This window comes from Engraulis encrasicolus, chromosome 15 (assembly GCF_034702125.1).
Source record: "Engraulis encrasicolus isolate BLACKSEA-1 chromosome 15, IST_EnEncr_1.0, whole genome shotgun sequence".
NCBI classification, from domain to species: Eukaryota; Metazoa; Chordata; class Actinopteri; order Clupeiformes; family Engraulidae; genus Engraulis; species Engraulis encrasicolus.
In genome coordinates this window covers 35,478,748-35,496,247 of record NC_085871.1, presented here as the reverse complement: position 1 = coordinate 35,496,247, position 17,500 = coordinate 35,478,748, and the positions used below count along the sequence as shown (strand labels likewise).

General features: G+C 46.1%; 1 protein-coding gene across 1 annotated transcript in view; it reads right to left on the bottom strand.

Annotated features, from left to right (window-relative positions):
• Positions 1-17,500, bottom strand: part of chchd3a (coiled-coil-helix-coiled-coil-helix domain containing 3a) — a 128,037-nt gene that overhangs the window by 37,210 nt on the left and 73,327 nt on the right. The window contains exon 5 of the mRNA XM_063217438.1: positions 14,556-14,639. Coding sequence (XP_063073508.1) covers positions 14,556-14,639 — 84 coding nt within the window. The remainder of the gene's footprint in view (positions 1-14,555; positions 14,640-17,500) is intronic.

Here is a 17,500-nt window from a genome sequence, read left to right as displayed (position 1 = left end):
GTGTGTCTGTGTGTGTGTCTGTGTGTGTGTGTGTGTGTGTGTGTCTGTGTGTGTGTCTGTGTGTGTGTCTGTGTGTGTGTCTGTGTGTGTGTCTGTGTGTGTGTCTGTGTGTGTGTCTGTGTGTGTGTCTGTGTGTGTGTCTGTGTGTGTGTCTGTGTGTGTGTCTGTGTGTGTGTGTGTGTCTGTGTGTGTGTCTGTGTGTGTGTCTGTGTGTGTGTCTGTGTGTGTGTCTGTGTCTGTGTCTGTGTCTGTGTCTGTGTCTGTGTGTGTGTCTGTGTGTGTGTGTGTGTGTGTGTGTGTGTGTCTGTGTGTGTGATATGTGATTGTGTGTGTATGTGATGTGCCTGATGTGTGTGTGATGTGGTGGCTTGCTGCCTGCAGGCCGAAACAGTGGACGATAATAACAGACCGCGGGGCGAGCGGACGGATAGGCTACTGTGAGCCAATCAGAGGCAATCAGGAAAGGTGTCTCTGCGGTGACGTGGTGGTGGTGGTGACTGAGGGTTTGGGTGCTGTTCTGATTGCACACCACACAGAGTGCCACAGGTGTTGTTGCTCGTGTAAGTCACAAACAGACACAAAAATAAGACTCAAAGCCCAGGATGAACAACCTAATCACTCTGTAGGTTACCTTTGGCCCCTTGGATACCAGTGGTACCACTATACTTTAGACCAGTGATTATCAACCTTTTTTGAACAAACCCCCCCTGGCCCTCAACATAAACGTCCAACGCTCCCTTGTCCTCGTCATAAGCCTGCCAACGCCCACGTAGTATTAAAAATGGAATAATGCCCACCAATGACAACTAAGCATCGCCCCCTCTCAGCTGTATCCTCCTTAACTCCCCCCTAGGGCTCCCAACGCCCTCTGGGGGGCTATAGAGCCCCCATTGAGAAACACTACTGTAGAGGGTCAGGTCAAGAGGCATTGTGACTTAATAAGTTGAGCTTTTCTAATAAATTAACCTTCTGTAGCACTTTTAGACATCACCCATTAAGACACAGCGTTATACATTTGCTGTTACCAGAATGGCAATGAACAAGACGTCGTGCACCACTAAAGGCCCTGTCATACCTGCACACTCAGAAGGGTTGAAAAAGGTGACAAACTATCGCGAGCCCCAACGCGCACCCCAACTACCCCCCCCCCCGCTTAAAATGGAAAAAAAAACAAAAAAACAATATTTTATTTACTAATTTTAACACATTGAGTACCGACGACGTAATAATGCGTTTTTCACGCCCATGCGTTGTATACCAAAACGTAAAAATACGTTTTTGCATTTAAATATCATATTTTGAATCTACACCCTTCAATGGACAATATATGTGATTTTGGTAGCTCTGTGATGGACATAAATGACAACATTTGCAGTCCAAAAGTTGTTTGATTGTTATGATGTTTGAGTGTTATGATTTGGATATTTTAATTTAACTTACCAAGATGTCTGGATGCCAACCCATGTCGCCTATCGCGCTGCCTGCATTGATTTCCCTAGTACGGTCACTGTAGCATGTGTTGTCTCTGACTTCACGCAATAGGTAAACACCATTGTATATCGTGCCTGGAGTATCTTGAACTTTCTGGACTTGCTAGACCTTTACCAGATCCTTGGATCCAAATGGCACCCGATATGTGATTGGAGTAATGCGCTCCGATTTGGACGTTTGATCGCCAAAAAGATAAGTTTCTGTGTCTTCCTGTATGTGAGAAGCCAGAAGCTAGCATGGCTACATATCATGATTCCCTGATTGTCGCTCCCAACGCAGGACGCTCCCCTGTCGGCTCGCCCCCACTAGCAAGACTATCGATGCCACCGCCATATAACGGAGCTAGTTATCTTTTTGATGTTAGTTTTTTGTTTCTAACCCTAACCTTAACCCTAAACCTAACCCTAACCTTAAATTGCTTGTATGTGGCAGTGTATGATAATACGTGAAATATAATCGGGTGGGACTACACGTCCGGGAGTGATAGATACACCTGGGACTACACGTCCGGGAGCGATCTCAGTTGGGAGTGTCCATCTGCCACCACATATGATTCGGAACGGATGGGCTAGGCTACATCTAAGCATCATATCATTTGGATTTGTTGTCAATGTTGGGCTATTATTTCGAGAGTCATCGGGAGCTATTTTAGCAAATGTCTCACCCTCTGCATGTGTGCAAAGAGTTTGTGTTCAGTCCACGTGAAAAACGGGGATTTCAAAGGGCATCGATTGCTGGTGTCGTAGTGTGACAGAGCAGGAGGTGTGCTGCCGTATTCGTGAATCGTGCTATGTTGTTGTTTCCCTAGTAGCCTACGATCGGTAGCGTGTATTGTGTCTGACTTCACGCAATAGGTAAACACAGAGACCATTGTATATCGTGCCAGGAGTATCTTGAACTTTCTGGGCTTGCTACCTAGACCTTTACCAGATCCTTGGATCAAAATGGCACCCGAATTGTAATTGGAGTAATGCGCTCCGATTTGGAAGTTTGATCGCCAACTAGATAAGTTTATTTGATTATTCACCCCCATGTTGAACTGTCTTCCTGTATGTGAAAAGCCAGAAGCTAGCATAGATGGCTACATATGGATCGGATGGGCTACATCTAAGCATCATATGGCATTTGTTGTCAATGTTGGGCTATTATTTCGGGAGTCATCGGGAACTATTTTAGCAAATGTCCGACCTTCTGCATGTGTGCAAAGAGCTTGTGTTCAGTCTGTGTGAAAAACGTGGATTTCGAAGGGCATTGATTGCCGGTGTCGTAGTGGTTTAGAGCAGGAGGTGTGTCTTGACGAGCAGGAAGATGTGTGTCAGAGCTAACCTTGCACCAAATTGTGATTAAAACCAACTCATCCCCTTTCAAACTCGTCACATTCTGAAGAAGCGCACCCTTCACAAAAACCTCAATATCTCCGATTGTAGCTGAATTCCATGGATACCCGCTTCGGTTTAGCGTGGGTTTACTCGGCAATAAAAGCTCGTAGAGACACACAGTTTTCACCTACTAAGAGGGCAGCGTCTCCACTTTCGAACGAGTCATAACATATTTCAGTGGCCCTATCACATAATAAGCTGTGAGTCTACAAAAAAACCTCAAAAAAGGGCTTAGAACGCTGGTATTCCAGACATAATTCCGTGAGCACCGCCGGTATTCAATGTGTTAATTATTATTAATATTTTATTTTCTTTGCAATTTTTAAATGTGCCCCTTTCTGCCCATGCTCTTCTCCTCCACCACCCTCCTTTCCCTCAGTGCTGCCAAATTAGCCTGTCTCTGTCTCTGTGCTCTATCTCCATTTCCAGATCCACTGACATGAGCACACAACCTCCTGTCTAGTGTCTACCTCTCAACATTTCACATCATCCATTTTAAACATTTCCACCCCAGTTCTATTTATTCCATTTCATTACCCCCCCCCCCATTATTTTCATTATTTGCAATGTAGTTTTTTATTCTATTCCATTCTATTAGTTTTTATTCCATTTCCTCTGAAAACAGTGAATCACATCACACATGCCACATACACAGACATTTAGCATACAGCCAAACACAGACAGACAGCCAAACACTACAAAACCTCACACGCCATCACTCAAACCTCACATACAGTAGGGCCTATAGGCCTACACCTCACACAAACACAGCATGACTTCCAACACGCGTCAAACACAAACTACACCTATAACATAAAAAAAACACTACTGTACAAAACTTCACATCCTCCACACAGCATCATTCAAACTTCACACAGAGCATAAGTCAAATACCATGGACAATGCACAGAAGAGAGGGAGGAGAGGAGAAGAGATGAAGGGAGAGGAGGACAGTAACGTGTATGATGTCTTATCTTATTATGCGCGTTGCTTTAGGACTTTAAACTCCTCCAGGATTAAATATACTACCATGCGCTAGGAATGACAAGTAGGCTACACTATATGTCGAAAATAAACAAGCAATAACATCAGAACTTACTTTCATAACGTCGGTAGTTTTTTTGTTTTTATTTGTTATTGTTTTTCACTTACTCGCACATCCATGTCAAATCCATGCAGGGTATTTGCGATCGCGTGGGCGTTATTAGGAAACGGCAACTCCATCGTATGCATTTGCGAGGACTTGGCAAATGTCAGACGAGGAATCTGACAGCTACGCTGACATTATTCTCCCAGCGCTGTCCTGCTCTGTCCAGCCCAAGCCGTTTTCGCTCCACCACCACCACTTCATTTCAGCGTCACTACAGTTATTACTTGCATTCACCGACACCTAACCTTGCATTAACCACTGCCACATTCTTTATCACCCGTTGAAAACCTACAAAACCGAAGTAATCCGCGCTCGTCCTCTTATTGACATTTTATTTATCAACACCGGTTCCGCGCGGGCTTCAAGCCTTCAAACATGCAGCCAGTGAATGTGAAGCTGCGTCCTTGTGATTAAACGACAGCCAATAGAGCTCTTCAGCGTTGACGTCAACTTGTATGCGGCGTTTGGACTACCGGTTCCATGGCGATTTTTTACATTGCAAAACGCCATAGAGATTCAGGTTTGGCAAAAATATAAGTTGCACGCCAACAACGAACATTAGCGTGTCCCCGCATCCCTTTCTCATTAGTGGAACGGATCGTATCATCATGTTGGTGTATTCACATGTTAAATCATGACGATTTTAATTCAATATTGCTAACCCCTTTCTGATCATTAAAACTTCCGAACTACATACTTTCCTTTGGTTGCCATGGGTACAACCCTCCGCACGTACATGCCGGCGCCGCTTCTGTAGTCGCCAAAAGTTTCCGGGTTTAGCATATGGACGCAACATCGTATTTATGTCGAAGTTTGACACAAAATGATCAACCATGTCATACCTACAGCCTATTTTTAACACCCTCGACAGTTTGCGGGGGTTCGCTAAGCGCGTGCTTGCACTCGGAGCTTATTTGAAACTGGCCCCTATTCATTCCCAATGGAAGCCGGAAGCCGATACGAACCAGGAAGTCCTTAAATGCTAACATGAAAGACTACAATCTACTACATGCTTCCGCGTTACTGAAGAACTCTATGGGTGTGGGTTACATCATGACTAGTGTTTATGGGTAATGTAGGAAATCTCGCCGTCTTTACGTATATCAGACAGGCAGCTGTTTACCCTTCAGAACTTCAGTCGGGCGCTACTGCCGCCCCCCCCAAAAAAAAAAACTCTTCGGATCTGCACGATTCACATAAGTCCCCTATTTTGAAATCAAAACGGCGAATTTCGCCGAAAGGTGACAAGTTTGCAGGTATGCCTGTGTTACGTCATAGTATTGTAGTACTATGGTAGTTAACTTTTCAATGACTATTACAGCGTGCCACTGGAGGTACGGCATGCATTAAGAGGCTATGTTGTAAAGTTGCTTCGGTTGGGCTCCTATGGTAAACAAATGATGCAAAGCCTCAGTCGTGTCGCAGGACCAAAAACAAACACTTCTCTCCAACCTACTTTGCAAGACTTTAATGACTCCTTCCTGGGAGATGTACTGCCGTACTTTTAGGCTCATTTTCTTTTCATCTCCCCACTGTTTTGGTGGTGGTGGTGTGTGTGTGTGTGTGTGTGTGTGTGTGTGTGTGTGTGTGTGTGTGTGTGTGTGTGTGTGTGTGTGTATAAGAGACTGGCTTCTTAATTTTAGGGTTGTAGACGGGAGGTATCATGACTGATGAAATAATTAGCTCCGACACTAATCCCATCAAACAGGAGGAGAGAGAGAGAGAGAGAGAGAGAGAGAGAGAGAGAGAGAGAGAGAGAGAGAGAGAGAGAGAGAGAGAGAGAGAAAGAAAGAAAGAAAGAAAGAAAGAGAGAAAGAGAGAGAGAGAGAAGGGGGTGAGAGAGAGAGAGAAGGGGGTGAGAGAGAGAGAGGGGGGGGAGAGAGAGAGAGAGAGAGAGAGAGGGAGGGAGGGAGGGAGAGAGAGAGAGAGAGAGAGAGAGATAGGGGGAGAGAGAGAGAGAGAGAGAGAGGGAGAGAGAGAGAGATAGGGAGAGAGAGAGAGAGAGGGAGAGAGAGAGAGAGAGATAGGGGGAGAGAGACAGTGGTAGGAGTCGTCGATCGGCTTAATGAAACCAGACGCAGCTTCCCTCGTCCGAAATGCCACCAGATTTTCGCAACAGTCGCTTTCCTCACCCTCCAAAGAGTAAACCAAATAAAGATGTACTAATCGCCTCGGTCTGTTATCTCACACGGAACAGGAGAAGTAACGAGGGGTTGAGGTGGTGCTGGTGTGGTAATGGTGTGTGCATGTGTGCATGTGTGTGCGTGTGTGCGTGCACGCGTTTGTGTAGGGGTGTGTGTGTACGTGTGTGTGTGTGTGTGTGTGTGTGTGTGTGTGTGTGTGTGTGTGTGTGTGTGTGTGTGTGTGTGTGTGTGTGTGTGTGTGGGTGTGTGTGTGTGTGCGCGTGTGTGTGTATGTGTGCGTGTGTCCGTGTGTGTTTCGAGAAGAGATGGACCCCTGCTGCATCAGCCATTAGAGCTCTGTGGTACGCCAGCCATTAAGAGTTTGGAGCGGCGCGACCATGGGAGACAGGCAAAGGGGCTCAGCGATCAGCCAGCGCACGCTGATGATCAAACCCCTCCAAAAGAGAAGACAAGGCGACAACACGAGCGACACAACTCTGATCAATCAAAGACACCCACTGATGTGTTACAAAACACAGAGGTAAAAACAAATAAAAACCCTCAACTAACAAACGAACTTTGCTGAAGTTCAAAAGTCTGAACACGCTTAAGTGGACAGTGGCCACTGATTAAACAAAAATGGTGAATGTCGTTCAGTGGGTAACAAACTAGTGTGTTTGGATTATAGAAAATAGAGCTTTCGTAAGTAGAGTCAGTAATGACACATTCTAGGTGAAGTGAGTGGACTAAACTTAATTGCATTTTCACAAGTCAGAAGTAGAAGTAGAAAGTGCTTGCCTGTCGGCAGTACAAGCTCTTAGGATTCATCTTCTCTAACCCTGTGATGTGACTGACAGTTGAATAGCCAGAGAGACCTTCACATCCCCAGACCAACCTGATTGAAATGGTACAGAAAAGGTGGATCAACTGGCAGCAATACACCCGTTTACAACCTGGCCGTCTAATAGGTGGAGAGAGGTGGGCTATGTGATACCATTTGATTGAGCCGAGAAGTGAGGAGAGAGGGAGAGAGAGAGAGAAGTGAGGAGGGAGAGAGAGACGGACAGAGAGAGACGGAAAGGGAAAATGGGTGATCATATTGCAATTATGAAGCAATCATCTCAGGCAGCCATGGTATATGTGGATGATTTGATAATCCACAAGAACATCGCCACAGGGCAGAGCTTATCCTGGGTTGGAAGGGCGAGGATTACAATGTAATGACAGCTATCTAAAATGATATTGTATTATTTTAGACGGGGGACTATAACCTAACGCCAATAAGGTTTTCCATATGGCAAGAGTTGTGTGAAATGCACACAGCACAGGAGCAAAAGAGTAAAAGAGTGTATGGTTTCACATCCTGTGAAAACCCTAAAATAACGTCTATTTTTAGAAATTAGATTGTGGGTATATATAAAAACAACCTTAACTGTGATACCCACTCCTCCATACATGTCAAAAAAGACAACAACAATGACTGCATGCCATACATAAATCAATAACAAAACCACTACATGTGAAATATATTTCAGTGCTCCTGTATATAAGGTTATATATATATATATATTTATTTATTTATTTATTTATGGATGTCAGGGCAATTTGGTTGGGTCAGGCCGGTGGCCGTGCCGGAGGTTCTGGCAGCTGTCTCTGGACTGGTGATGGGCTGTCAGGCCTGGCTCTCTGATAAATGAGCCGGTCAGATTGAAAGAGACGTGTAATATATAACAGACTTTTATTCTCTTCCATTCACTCTTTCGTTCACTCGGTTTGCCTCGCTCTCTCTATCTCTCTTTCATTTTTGACATTGCTCTCGCTCGCTCACTTTCTGGTCTCGCTCTTTGACAAGCTACTGCTTGAAGCGAGATGGGACAGAAAGGGATAAAAAAGAGAGGATGGACGGATACATAAAGAAGGGAGAAGAAGAATGTGTTTTCTGTTTTTTTCCCCCCTGGTAGCTGAATAAAAAATTGAAACCACAAGAGGTAGAGACCATCATTAGACAAACCCTATCAGCTTTTGTCTCCTCGCAGTCTCTCTCTAACTCTCTACCCACTATCTTATTGTCCGCCTTGCTTACTGTTCACCAACTCTCTTGCTCTCTTTATCTCTCTCCCTAGCTTTTTGTCTTTTCTTCTCCCCAAAGTCTTGTCTTTCTCTCCGTCTTCCCCAGCTCCTCCGTCTTCCCTCCTGCGCTCTCTCCTGAAACGATTCCTGCCTCCGACGGCTGCATAATGGGCCGATTCGGTGAGGATCGATTCGGCATAACAAACCGCTGTTGCCAGGCTCCTTCCCTTGGAAAAAACAAGATAAGGCTCTCTGTCGATATCTCCTTTCGTAACACCCCCTCCCTCTCTCCCTCCCTCCCATCTCTCTGCAACCTCTCCCTCTCCACACACCCCTTCATCTTCCTTGGGAGAGATTTGAGAAATCCAAATCTCCTCTCTATATACCCACCATTGCCCCAAACCCTTTCCTCCTCCCCTAAAGCGCTTTTCCAAAAACCTTCCCGATAACCTCTCTGTAACGCTTAAAGCCTGGGTCACAAGTGCTGGTCAATACATTCTTAGAAAAATACAACTGATGAAGGTGTTTGATTTAGGGAAAGGGATTTTTGGGGTGAATTTGTTAAGGCCAAGACATGAAAGCACGTAGTCCCAGCCTTCGGGTAAGAAAACCTTCTCATTTTTTCCTCCAGCTTTGGCAAAGTTAATATTTTTTCACTCGTTCTCCTTGTGGCCACCAATCTTCATTTGTCGGTCCTCCGATTCCTCTGACGCTAAGTGCGAGCACACGTTTTTCAGACTTGCCACATTTATCATATTTATCATACGGATCCAGATCCATAAATCCATACGCCTGAAACTCAGCGATGTTCATTCATTGCCGCATTGAAACCCCCCCCATCCCACTCTGTCTGTCCGTCTCTCAGTCTCCCCTCCTGGCCTCTCTCTCCTTTCTGTTCTGTGCCCACACTCTGGAGGTGTGAAGGTGATTTGTTGACGAGGCCTTTGAATATTGAGCAGGGATCCATAGGGATGATTGATGACGACTAGCCGGATCAATAGTGGTTATGCCAGGGAGCGTGGAGCTCAGGGTTGAGTCCCTTCTGTCCTAATGGAGACGCCCCCTCAAAGAGAGAGAGAGAGAGAGAGAGAGAGCGAGAGCGAGAGCAAGAGAGAGAATGTGTGTGTGTGTGTGTGTGTGTGTGTGTGTGTCCATGTCAATGTGTGTGCCATTGTTTGCACATACATGTTTGTGTGTGTGCTTGCATGCGTGTGACTACACATGTATTCAGCTGCTTAATCCACTCTAGCGCATGATCTCTCTGCTGTCGTGTTTTGTCTTTTCCCCCCTAAAACAATGCACATCCACTTAGCTGAGGCTGATGTCAACACAAAAAAAACCACACACACAGTTATCTCAACACGTCTCTTTACACACTGAGCGCAAATCAGTATGATAACGAAGAAATGAAACTTGATTCCATAAGATTCATTGAAAGGATTTGGGTGTTAAGTATCCCTAGCATTGCACCATTAGGACGGGTAGGCGCTACACAGCGTTTACCAGCGGGACACATCAACATCAGTTGTGTACTATACGTAACTATACTGCAGACATCAGAAGTGTTGTGGAGCAGTTAAATGGATGGGGCATAATTGCCACTCTATGAAATCATGAGGGATAGCATGATGATTCATAATATTACACAAGCAGACAGTGCAGTGCAGTGCCAGCATGGGCTAGTGGCTACTGTGTGATAGATGGCGGATGAAAGCCCTTGTGGAAAGTCTCTTTTATTCAGGCTATTCACTGTAAAACATTGATGTTGGCAAAGGCAGGCATTCTTTTGATACCTCAGTATTGAACAGTCAATCCATTATGTGCGTTTTTTTTGGTGTGTGTGTCTTTTTTTAAAGATCTTGCCTCTTTTAGCATCAAAAGCAATTAGTAATTACACATGCGGTGCATGTCCACTGTTTTTACAAAAGTGACAATCGTGAATTTGTTGAACAGCTTGTGTGTGTGTGTGTGTGTGTGTGTGTGTGTGTGTGTGTGTGTGTGTGTGTGTGTGTGTGCGCGCGTGCGTGCGTGCGTGAATGTGTGTGCGTGCAAACGGGTGAGAGAGATAGAACATAGAGAGACAGACATACATTGGAAAACCACAGTGTCTGTGCCCCCAATCTGCCCACCTTGTCTCCCCTAGTACCTGAGCTCTGTCCGTCCGCAGAGAGTTTGGCTATTTTTACCCCACCCAACCCCCCTCCAACTGGCTCCTCACCCTCTCCCCCCCCTCTCTCAGCCCAGCACTCTACTCCCTCAGTCGTTCTACCTCTCTAGAGAGCGGCACAGCACTGGCGCTGTGCTCTCTCCCCCGGCCAGGGTTGCCAGATGAGGGTGATGATTTCCAGCCCAAAAAATGCTGAAAACCCGCCTGGAAGCACTAGCCTAAAGCCCGCCCAATTCTATTGATTTCTATGGGCAAAATTGGGCAGGTGTCGTGCAAAATGCCATTTTTACCCGCAGACAGCCATTCCAAGCAACCCAATTGGGCGGGAAACAGCCCAATCTGGCAACACTGCCCCCGGCACGGCCTGAGAGATGTCAAATCCAGGACAAATGGGTGAGACAAGAGACATATACACCCCTAAACCCCTCCACCGCCCCCCATTTCAACACACTACGACCCCTCACCCTCCTGATATAGCACACCACAACACCTCCTGTCGACCCCTTTGTTCCCCCCTTCCGCCCACGCCAAACCCCAACACACACCCCTGTTTGTAGGGCCCACATGACAAGTGTCATCTTGAGGACACCAAACACAACACGTGCGTTTGTGTCTGTACTGGTGTGTGTGTGCATGTGTTTGTGTGTATGTGTACGTCGAAATGCAATTGTACGTACAGGTCTGTGTGTGTGTGTGTGTGTGTGTGTGTGTGTGTGTGTGTGTGTGTGTGTGTGTGTGTGTGTGTGTGTGTGTGTGTGTGTGTGTGTGTGTGTGTGTGTGTGTGTGTGTGTGTGTGTGTGTGTGTGTGTGTGTGTACGTCAAAGTGCATTTGTACGTTCAGGTGTATGTGTGTGTGTGTGTGTGTGTGTGTGTGTGTGTGTGTGTGTGTGTGTGTGTGTGTGTGTGCGTGTGTGTGTGTGTGTGTGTTCTGGGAGTATGTTCTGTGACCCCTCATGAGTGCAAGGGGATGCTCTTCCTATCTTGGGCCCTTAGTGAAACCCCTGCGGCTATTTGCTCAGCGCAGCGCAGCCCAGCAGCGGGAGTCGAAAGGACAAGAGACATGTCCCTACACACACACACAGGACTAGGAATACACACACACACACACGCACACGCACACACACACGCGCGCGCACACACACAGGAACACTCTGACATGTCTCGCTAGAGCCTTGGGAACGCTGTGTGCTAACCCTGCGGTAGCGGTGTTAAACAGTGCAAGGCTGAGATGGGTTGGATTGGGGCGAGGCAGGAGGCTAGATAAACATTAGCATAGATACAGTATATATGTGCAGCAGCAAGGTGAACTGCAAGGGGACTCGCGGTGCATAACACGCCAGCAGTTTCCTTTCTCCCAGCGTCCTCACCTCACTCTGCCTAGAGAGCAGTGCAGAGAGCGCTTTTAATCGGTCTGTGGCAGGCCAAAAAGTGGTACTTTGAATATTTTCAAATATTACAGTGATTAGATGTAGATCTTTATCAAACCACTGACCTTGTCATGTATTTTTCATATTTTCAATCACATAGAATGTTTGGCAACATCTTACTGTAAGAAAGTGCTCTTTCAATCTGTGGCAGGTATTTTGAATGTAGAGAAGTACTTTCAAATAAAGCGGTTATGATTTGCAATATCCTGTCCACCTATACATACAGAAAGGGTGCAGGCAGAGGGGTCTTTTAATCTGCAGGAGGTATATGCAGCGTTTTGAAAATTCAATGCACAGGACTATTTATAAAATATTGCAGGTGTGATTTTTTAATGTCCTGCTCATATTTGACACATATAGAATGTTTGCAAACCTCTTAATGTGTGAGCAGAGGGGTCTTTTAATCTGTGGTAGGCTGGTGCGGTGCTTTGGGGAAAAAAAATCAATGTAGAGGACTATTTTCAAAATATTTCTGGTGTTATTTTTAATATCCTGACCATCCACCAGGCATATTGGATGTTTGCAAACATCTTAAATGTTGAGGGCTTTTTAAAATCTGACATATAAGGGGTGGTATTTTGAAAAAGTAAACTAGCGGAGCTATTTTCATATATTGGAGCTGTTGCAGTTGATTTTTAATATTTCTGTCAATATAGAACACATACAGAATATTTTCAACCTTCTTAATGTTGGAAAGAGGAGTCTATTAATCAGTGGTAGGCTTTTTGAAAATCCTATGTAAAAAAAAAAAACATTGCAGGTAAGTTTTTTAACAGCCAAATAGTTTCTTAAAGTCAAACTATATGATGAAAGCCAGAGGATGTTGGGGAAATACCTTGACTAAAACAGAAGAGGCAGTTTCTTGAATTCTACATCAGAAGTTGTAGTAAAGACACACTGCAACAAATCCTGCAACGCTTCAATCAACACCAGTGATCTCCAGAGATTATTTCATTATTGTAAAAAGTGGCTATACTGACTGCGGACTCATATGTGACTCAGCACCATATCGATATACCATATTATGTCAGGGCATTATCAGGCCAGGGTATGGAAAATGGCCGATTGCTCTACACGCAGAAGCTCTTTCCCTCACAGACAATCTAATGTAAATCGCTTTCCTGCTCGAGTTGATGGCAACTCTTAATGCTCACTTTGGTCAAAAGGTTACCACTTAAAGCAAAAGAGAGAGGGTCAGAAGTGAGAGACTGCAGTTACTCTGTTAGTCGCTTACATTTTGTTTGAGCTTGATGGGGTTTCCATCAATGGTAAAGCACTGTGGATAAAACAGCCAGCTAAGTGTAATGTAATGTACTGTAATGGGGATCTCACAGCATTGAAAGAGACAGCAGCCAGGCATGGACAGCACAGGAAGTAGAACGTTTTGTAAGCGAGTGATTGCTTTACACTATGAGCCACTGAGGATAAAAGCGTAATATATTATATATAAATGGTTCTGAAACAATACAACTCCACTGATCCAAACATTTCAAAATGGTTGTTTAGGCCGACAGTAAACCTGATGGACACGTACAGCGCAAAATATCTTGAAATTAGGGGTGGGCGGTAAAAGCGGTATAATATCGTGTGCAGTATTTTTTCATCAATGATAGAGATTTTGTCTCATACCGTCTACCGCAATAGCGCATTGCGTCCTGTAGATGTAGAGTTGTAGTTATAGATTAAAAGTTTAAAAATATGTTTTCAAATTATTTGAATGACAAGAATTCCCACATAGATAAAACAATGTCTGACCAGTCATTTCCAAAAAAATAAAATTCCAAAAATGGTGTTTTGGTCATTTTGCCACAAAACGCTTAATTTTAACATTTTATACACAAATGCACAATACCGTGATATATACCGTTATATATACCGTGGCTGAAATTATACCGAGGTATACATTTTTGGCCATACCGCCCACCCCTACTTGAAATATGACTGCAAGAAAACAGGATACTCCTAGTTAGAGTGGAAAGATTCTGTACGTCTTGTTGAATTTCATTAAAATGCCTGATCAATCATTTCATTAAAATGCTTATAGGTCAACAGAAAATTTTGTTACAATGCTTTTGATTGGCTGTTCTTTTGGTTGGTTAATTTACATGTGCCCCACCTCGTAGGTAGTCTGGGAACTCCCATAATGCATTTAGTTCTACACAATCGTTTCGATCTGAAAGACAGTCTTGCGAGGATGAATCATAACGTCCAAGATCACGGGCCCTGTGTCATAATGGCCAAGCATTCCGACCTTAACAGTTTCTCTGCCCAATCAGAGAGCAAGGCAGTGTGTCATAATAGCCAAGCATTCTGCCCCCTACGGAATTTACAATAGGCAACTCCCCAGACCTAATCTCACTTGCGATTAGGTCTGGTGTTAACCAGGCATTCTCGTAGGAACCCTGTCCGTCAACTTGGAAGAGTGTGTGTGCATGCGTTTGTGTGCAAGCCTTGCGGCCTGCTGGTGGACGAACCAGCTTGCGAGTGCAGTTTGTGTGTGTCTGTCTGTGTTAAGTGGAGTGTGGTGGCCCGCTGGTAGACTTGCGCTGCCCTCCAGCTTGCTTGCTTGTGTATGTGTAAGCTGAGGCTGGTTGTCCTGGTGGCTGTGTGCATACGTGTACGTGTGTGTGTGTGTGTGTGTCTGCATGTGTGTGTGTGTGTGTGTGTGTGTGTGTGTGTGTGTGTGTGTGTCTGCATGTGTGTGTGTGTGTGTGTGTGTGTCTGTATGTGTGTGTGTGGTGTACAAACCTTCTCCTCCAGCTTGGCCACCTGCTCCCTGTAGAAGGCGTCTTGCTTCCTCAGCTCTTTGTCCCTCTCCTCCAGCTGCTTAGCCTGAGGGGACAGACACAGACACACACACAGAGAGGCCACGTTAGCCTTTTAACACACAGAGTCAAAGTCAATCCCACACACAAAGTCAGATACACACACACAATAAAAGTCAATCAGACACACACAACAGTCAAACACTTGCACGCCAGCACACACACGCACGCACACCCACCCACCAACACACGCAGGCACGCACGCACACAGTCACACACACACACAAAGCCAATCAGACACGCACGCACTCTGACACACACCCTGCTACCCCCAGCCTCAGCATGCCCTCAACCCCATCCAAGATCAGGGTTGGCTGGTTGGTGCAGAAGGATGGTAGTGGTGGCGTGGCAGGTGGCGATGACTTTGACTTTTGACAAAAACACACAGTCAGACACTCTGCAGTTCCATTGTCCCCCTTGTTGTCAATGGTGGTGGGAGGGGGGGGTATTGGATGGGTGGCGGACCGGTGATGGCTGACGAGAAGAGATGGAGGAGATACTGTTGTTGGTGGTGACTGACTGGGGGGGTTGAAGTTAATTGGATGTCTGAATGATAAGACCCACTGCTGACCAGACCCTGAGGTCTGATTTTCATTAGGTTTCTATTCGGTGTTAAAAGACGCTGAGGAGGGCAAGGAGCAAGGGGAGCGTTGTGTGTGTGTGTGTGTGTGTGTGCGTGCGCGCGCGTGTGTGTGTGTGTGTGTGTGTGTGTGTGTGTGTGTGTTGTGTGTGTGTGTGTGTGTGTGTGTGTGTGTGTGTGTGTGGTGTGTGTGTGTGTGTGTGTGTGTGTGTGTGTGTGTGTGTGTGTGTGTGTGTGTGTGTGTGTGTGTGTGTATGGGAGCGTGTGTGTGTGTACGAGAGCGTGTGTGTGTGTGTGTGTGTGTGTGTGTGTGTGAGTGTGGGGGGGGTGGGTGGTGGTGAGCATTGAATGGTTGCAGTATCGGTCCCTGGCCCCCTTCATGGACTGTGGAGACGATTGAAGGGTACAGAGGACGAATAGAAAGAGGTGTGTGTGTGCCTGTGTGTGCCTGTGTGTGCCTGTGTGTGCCTGTGTGTGCCTGTGTGTGCCTGTGTGTGCCTGTGTGTGCCTGTGTGTGCCTGTGTGTGCCTGTGTGTGCCTGTGTGTGCCTGTGTGTGCCTGTGTGTGTCTGTGTGTGTCTGTGTGTGTCTGTGTGTGTCTGTGTGTGTCTGTGTGTGTCTGTGTGTGTCTGTGTGTGTCCTTTAGGTAGACTATGGTCGTGAGATTGAAGGGTGGAGGGGACAGGCACAAAGGTGAGGAGTGGGGGGTGAGAGGTGCTGGCCTTTTTTCCGCTCAGTTGTGGAGGACAGTGTGGTGTGGACAGTGTGCGTGTGTGTGTGTGTGTGTGCGTGCGTGCGTGCGTGCGTGCGAATGTGTGTGTGTGTGTATATGTAGTCGTTAGTGTTCCATCCTTTACTGGACTGTGGTGGTGGAGGAGGGTTAGGGGGTGAGATGGAGGGGTTAGGGTGGGGTGGTATGGTGTGGGGTGGGTTGGTGTGGAGGGGGTTGATGACGAACGGCTGCGATGGCTGATAGCGCGAGGTGTTTGTTGGGCTAGCTGTCGGAAAGGCTGCTGATTCTGTTTAAGGTGCTGAGGGACGAGGAAGGGACTGTATGGGCTATTGGGTGTCTGTCCGTCTGCTATGACCTCCTGGTGCACCAAGGGCAAGCGTTCACACTGACGTTATATCAGCATGTCAACCAGATATCTCTTCGGTGGTGTGTGTGTGTGTGTGTGTGTGTGTGTGTGTGTGTGTGTGTGTGTGTGTGTGTGTGTGTGTGTGTGTGTGTGTGTGTGTGTGTGTGTGTGTGTGTGTGTGTGTGAGTGAGAGAGACAGAAAGAGTGAGAGTTTGTGTGTGAATGTGTGTGTGTGTGTGTGTGTGTGTGTGTGTGTGTGTGTGTGTGTGTGTGTGTGTGTGTGTGTGTGTGTGTGTGTGTGTGTGTGTGTGTGTGTGTGTGTGTGTGTGTGTGTGTGTGTGTGAGTGTGTGTGTGTGTGGTGTGTGTGTGTGTGTGTGTGTGAAAGGAGAGGATAAGATCAGGGAATGGGCACAATGGAAAGCCTCTTTCTACTTATTTATGGTCCCTCCCTATCACTAGTGTGTGTTTCTCGTCTCATTTCTTAAAGTGACCTTCTGTAAGTGACTTTTTAGTTAGAGAGAGAGAGAGGTAGAGAGAGAGAGAGAGAGGTAGAGAGAGGTAGAGAGAGAGAGAGAGAGAGAGAGAGAGGGGAGAGGGAGAGAGGGGGAGAGAGAGAGAGAGAAAGAGAGAGAGAGAGAGAGAGAGAGAGAGAGAGAGAGAGAGAGAGAGGGAGAGAGAGAGAGAGAGCGAGAGAGAAAGAGAGAGGGGGGGGGTGGGCACGACATGTTTCAATGCCTAGCAAGATTCACAAGTCAATGACTGAAACCTTGCACCTTGACTGTGAATACGGTTCTGGAAACAAACACAGCGAAGCAATGGTATGACATGATGTGAATGGTGTGTGGCAAAAGCCACAAAACCAAAAAAAGGTGAGGATGGCAAGAGAGATCTGTGTAAACTGACACAGAAATGGAAAAAATGAAGGATGAAAATAAAAAAAACTGGACGCTGCCAAGCATGCATGTACTGGAAAGCAAAAGGAGCCTTTTCACTTATGCTCTTACCTTGCGTTCCATTTCCTGGTACGGGAGTGCAGAGAGAGATAGAGGAAATAAACGATACAGATATATATGAAATCCATATAAAAGCCATGGCAACACATTTCAGACACGTTTTGCATTTGTAGTAGGCTGTGGAGACTGGCTTATTCAAGAGACCGCTGCAAGTTTGAAAAGGACGACAAACCACACGTGCACACACGCGCGCACA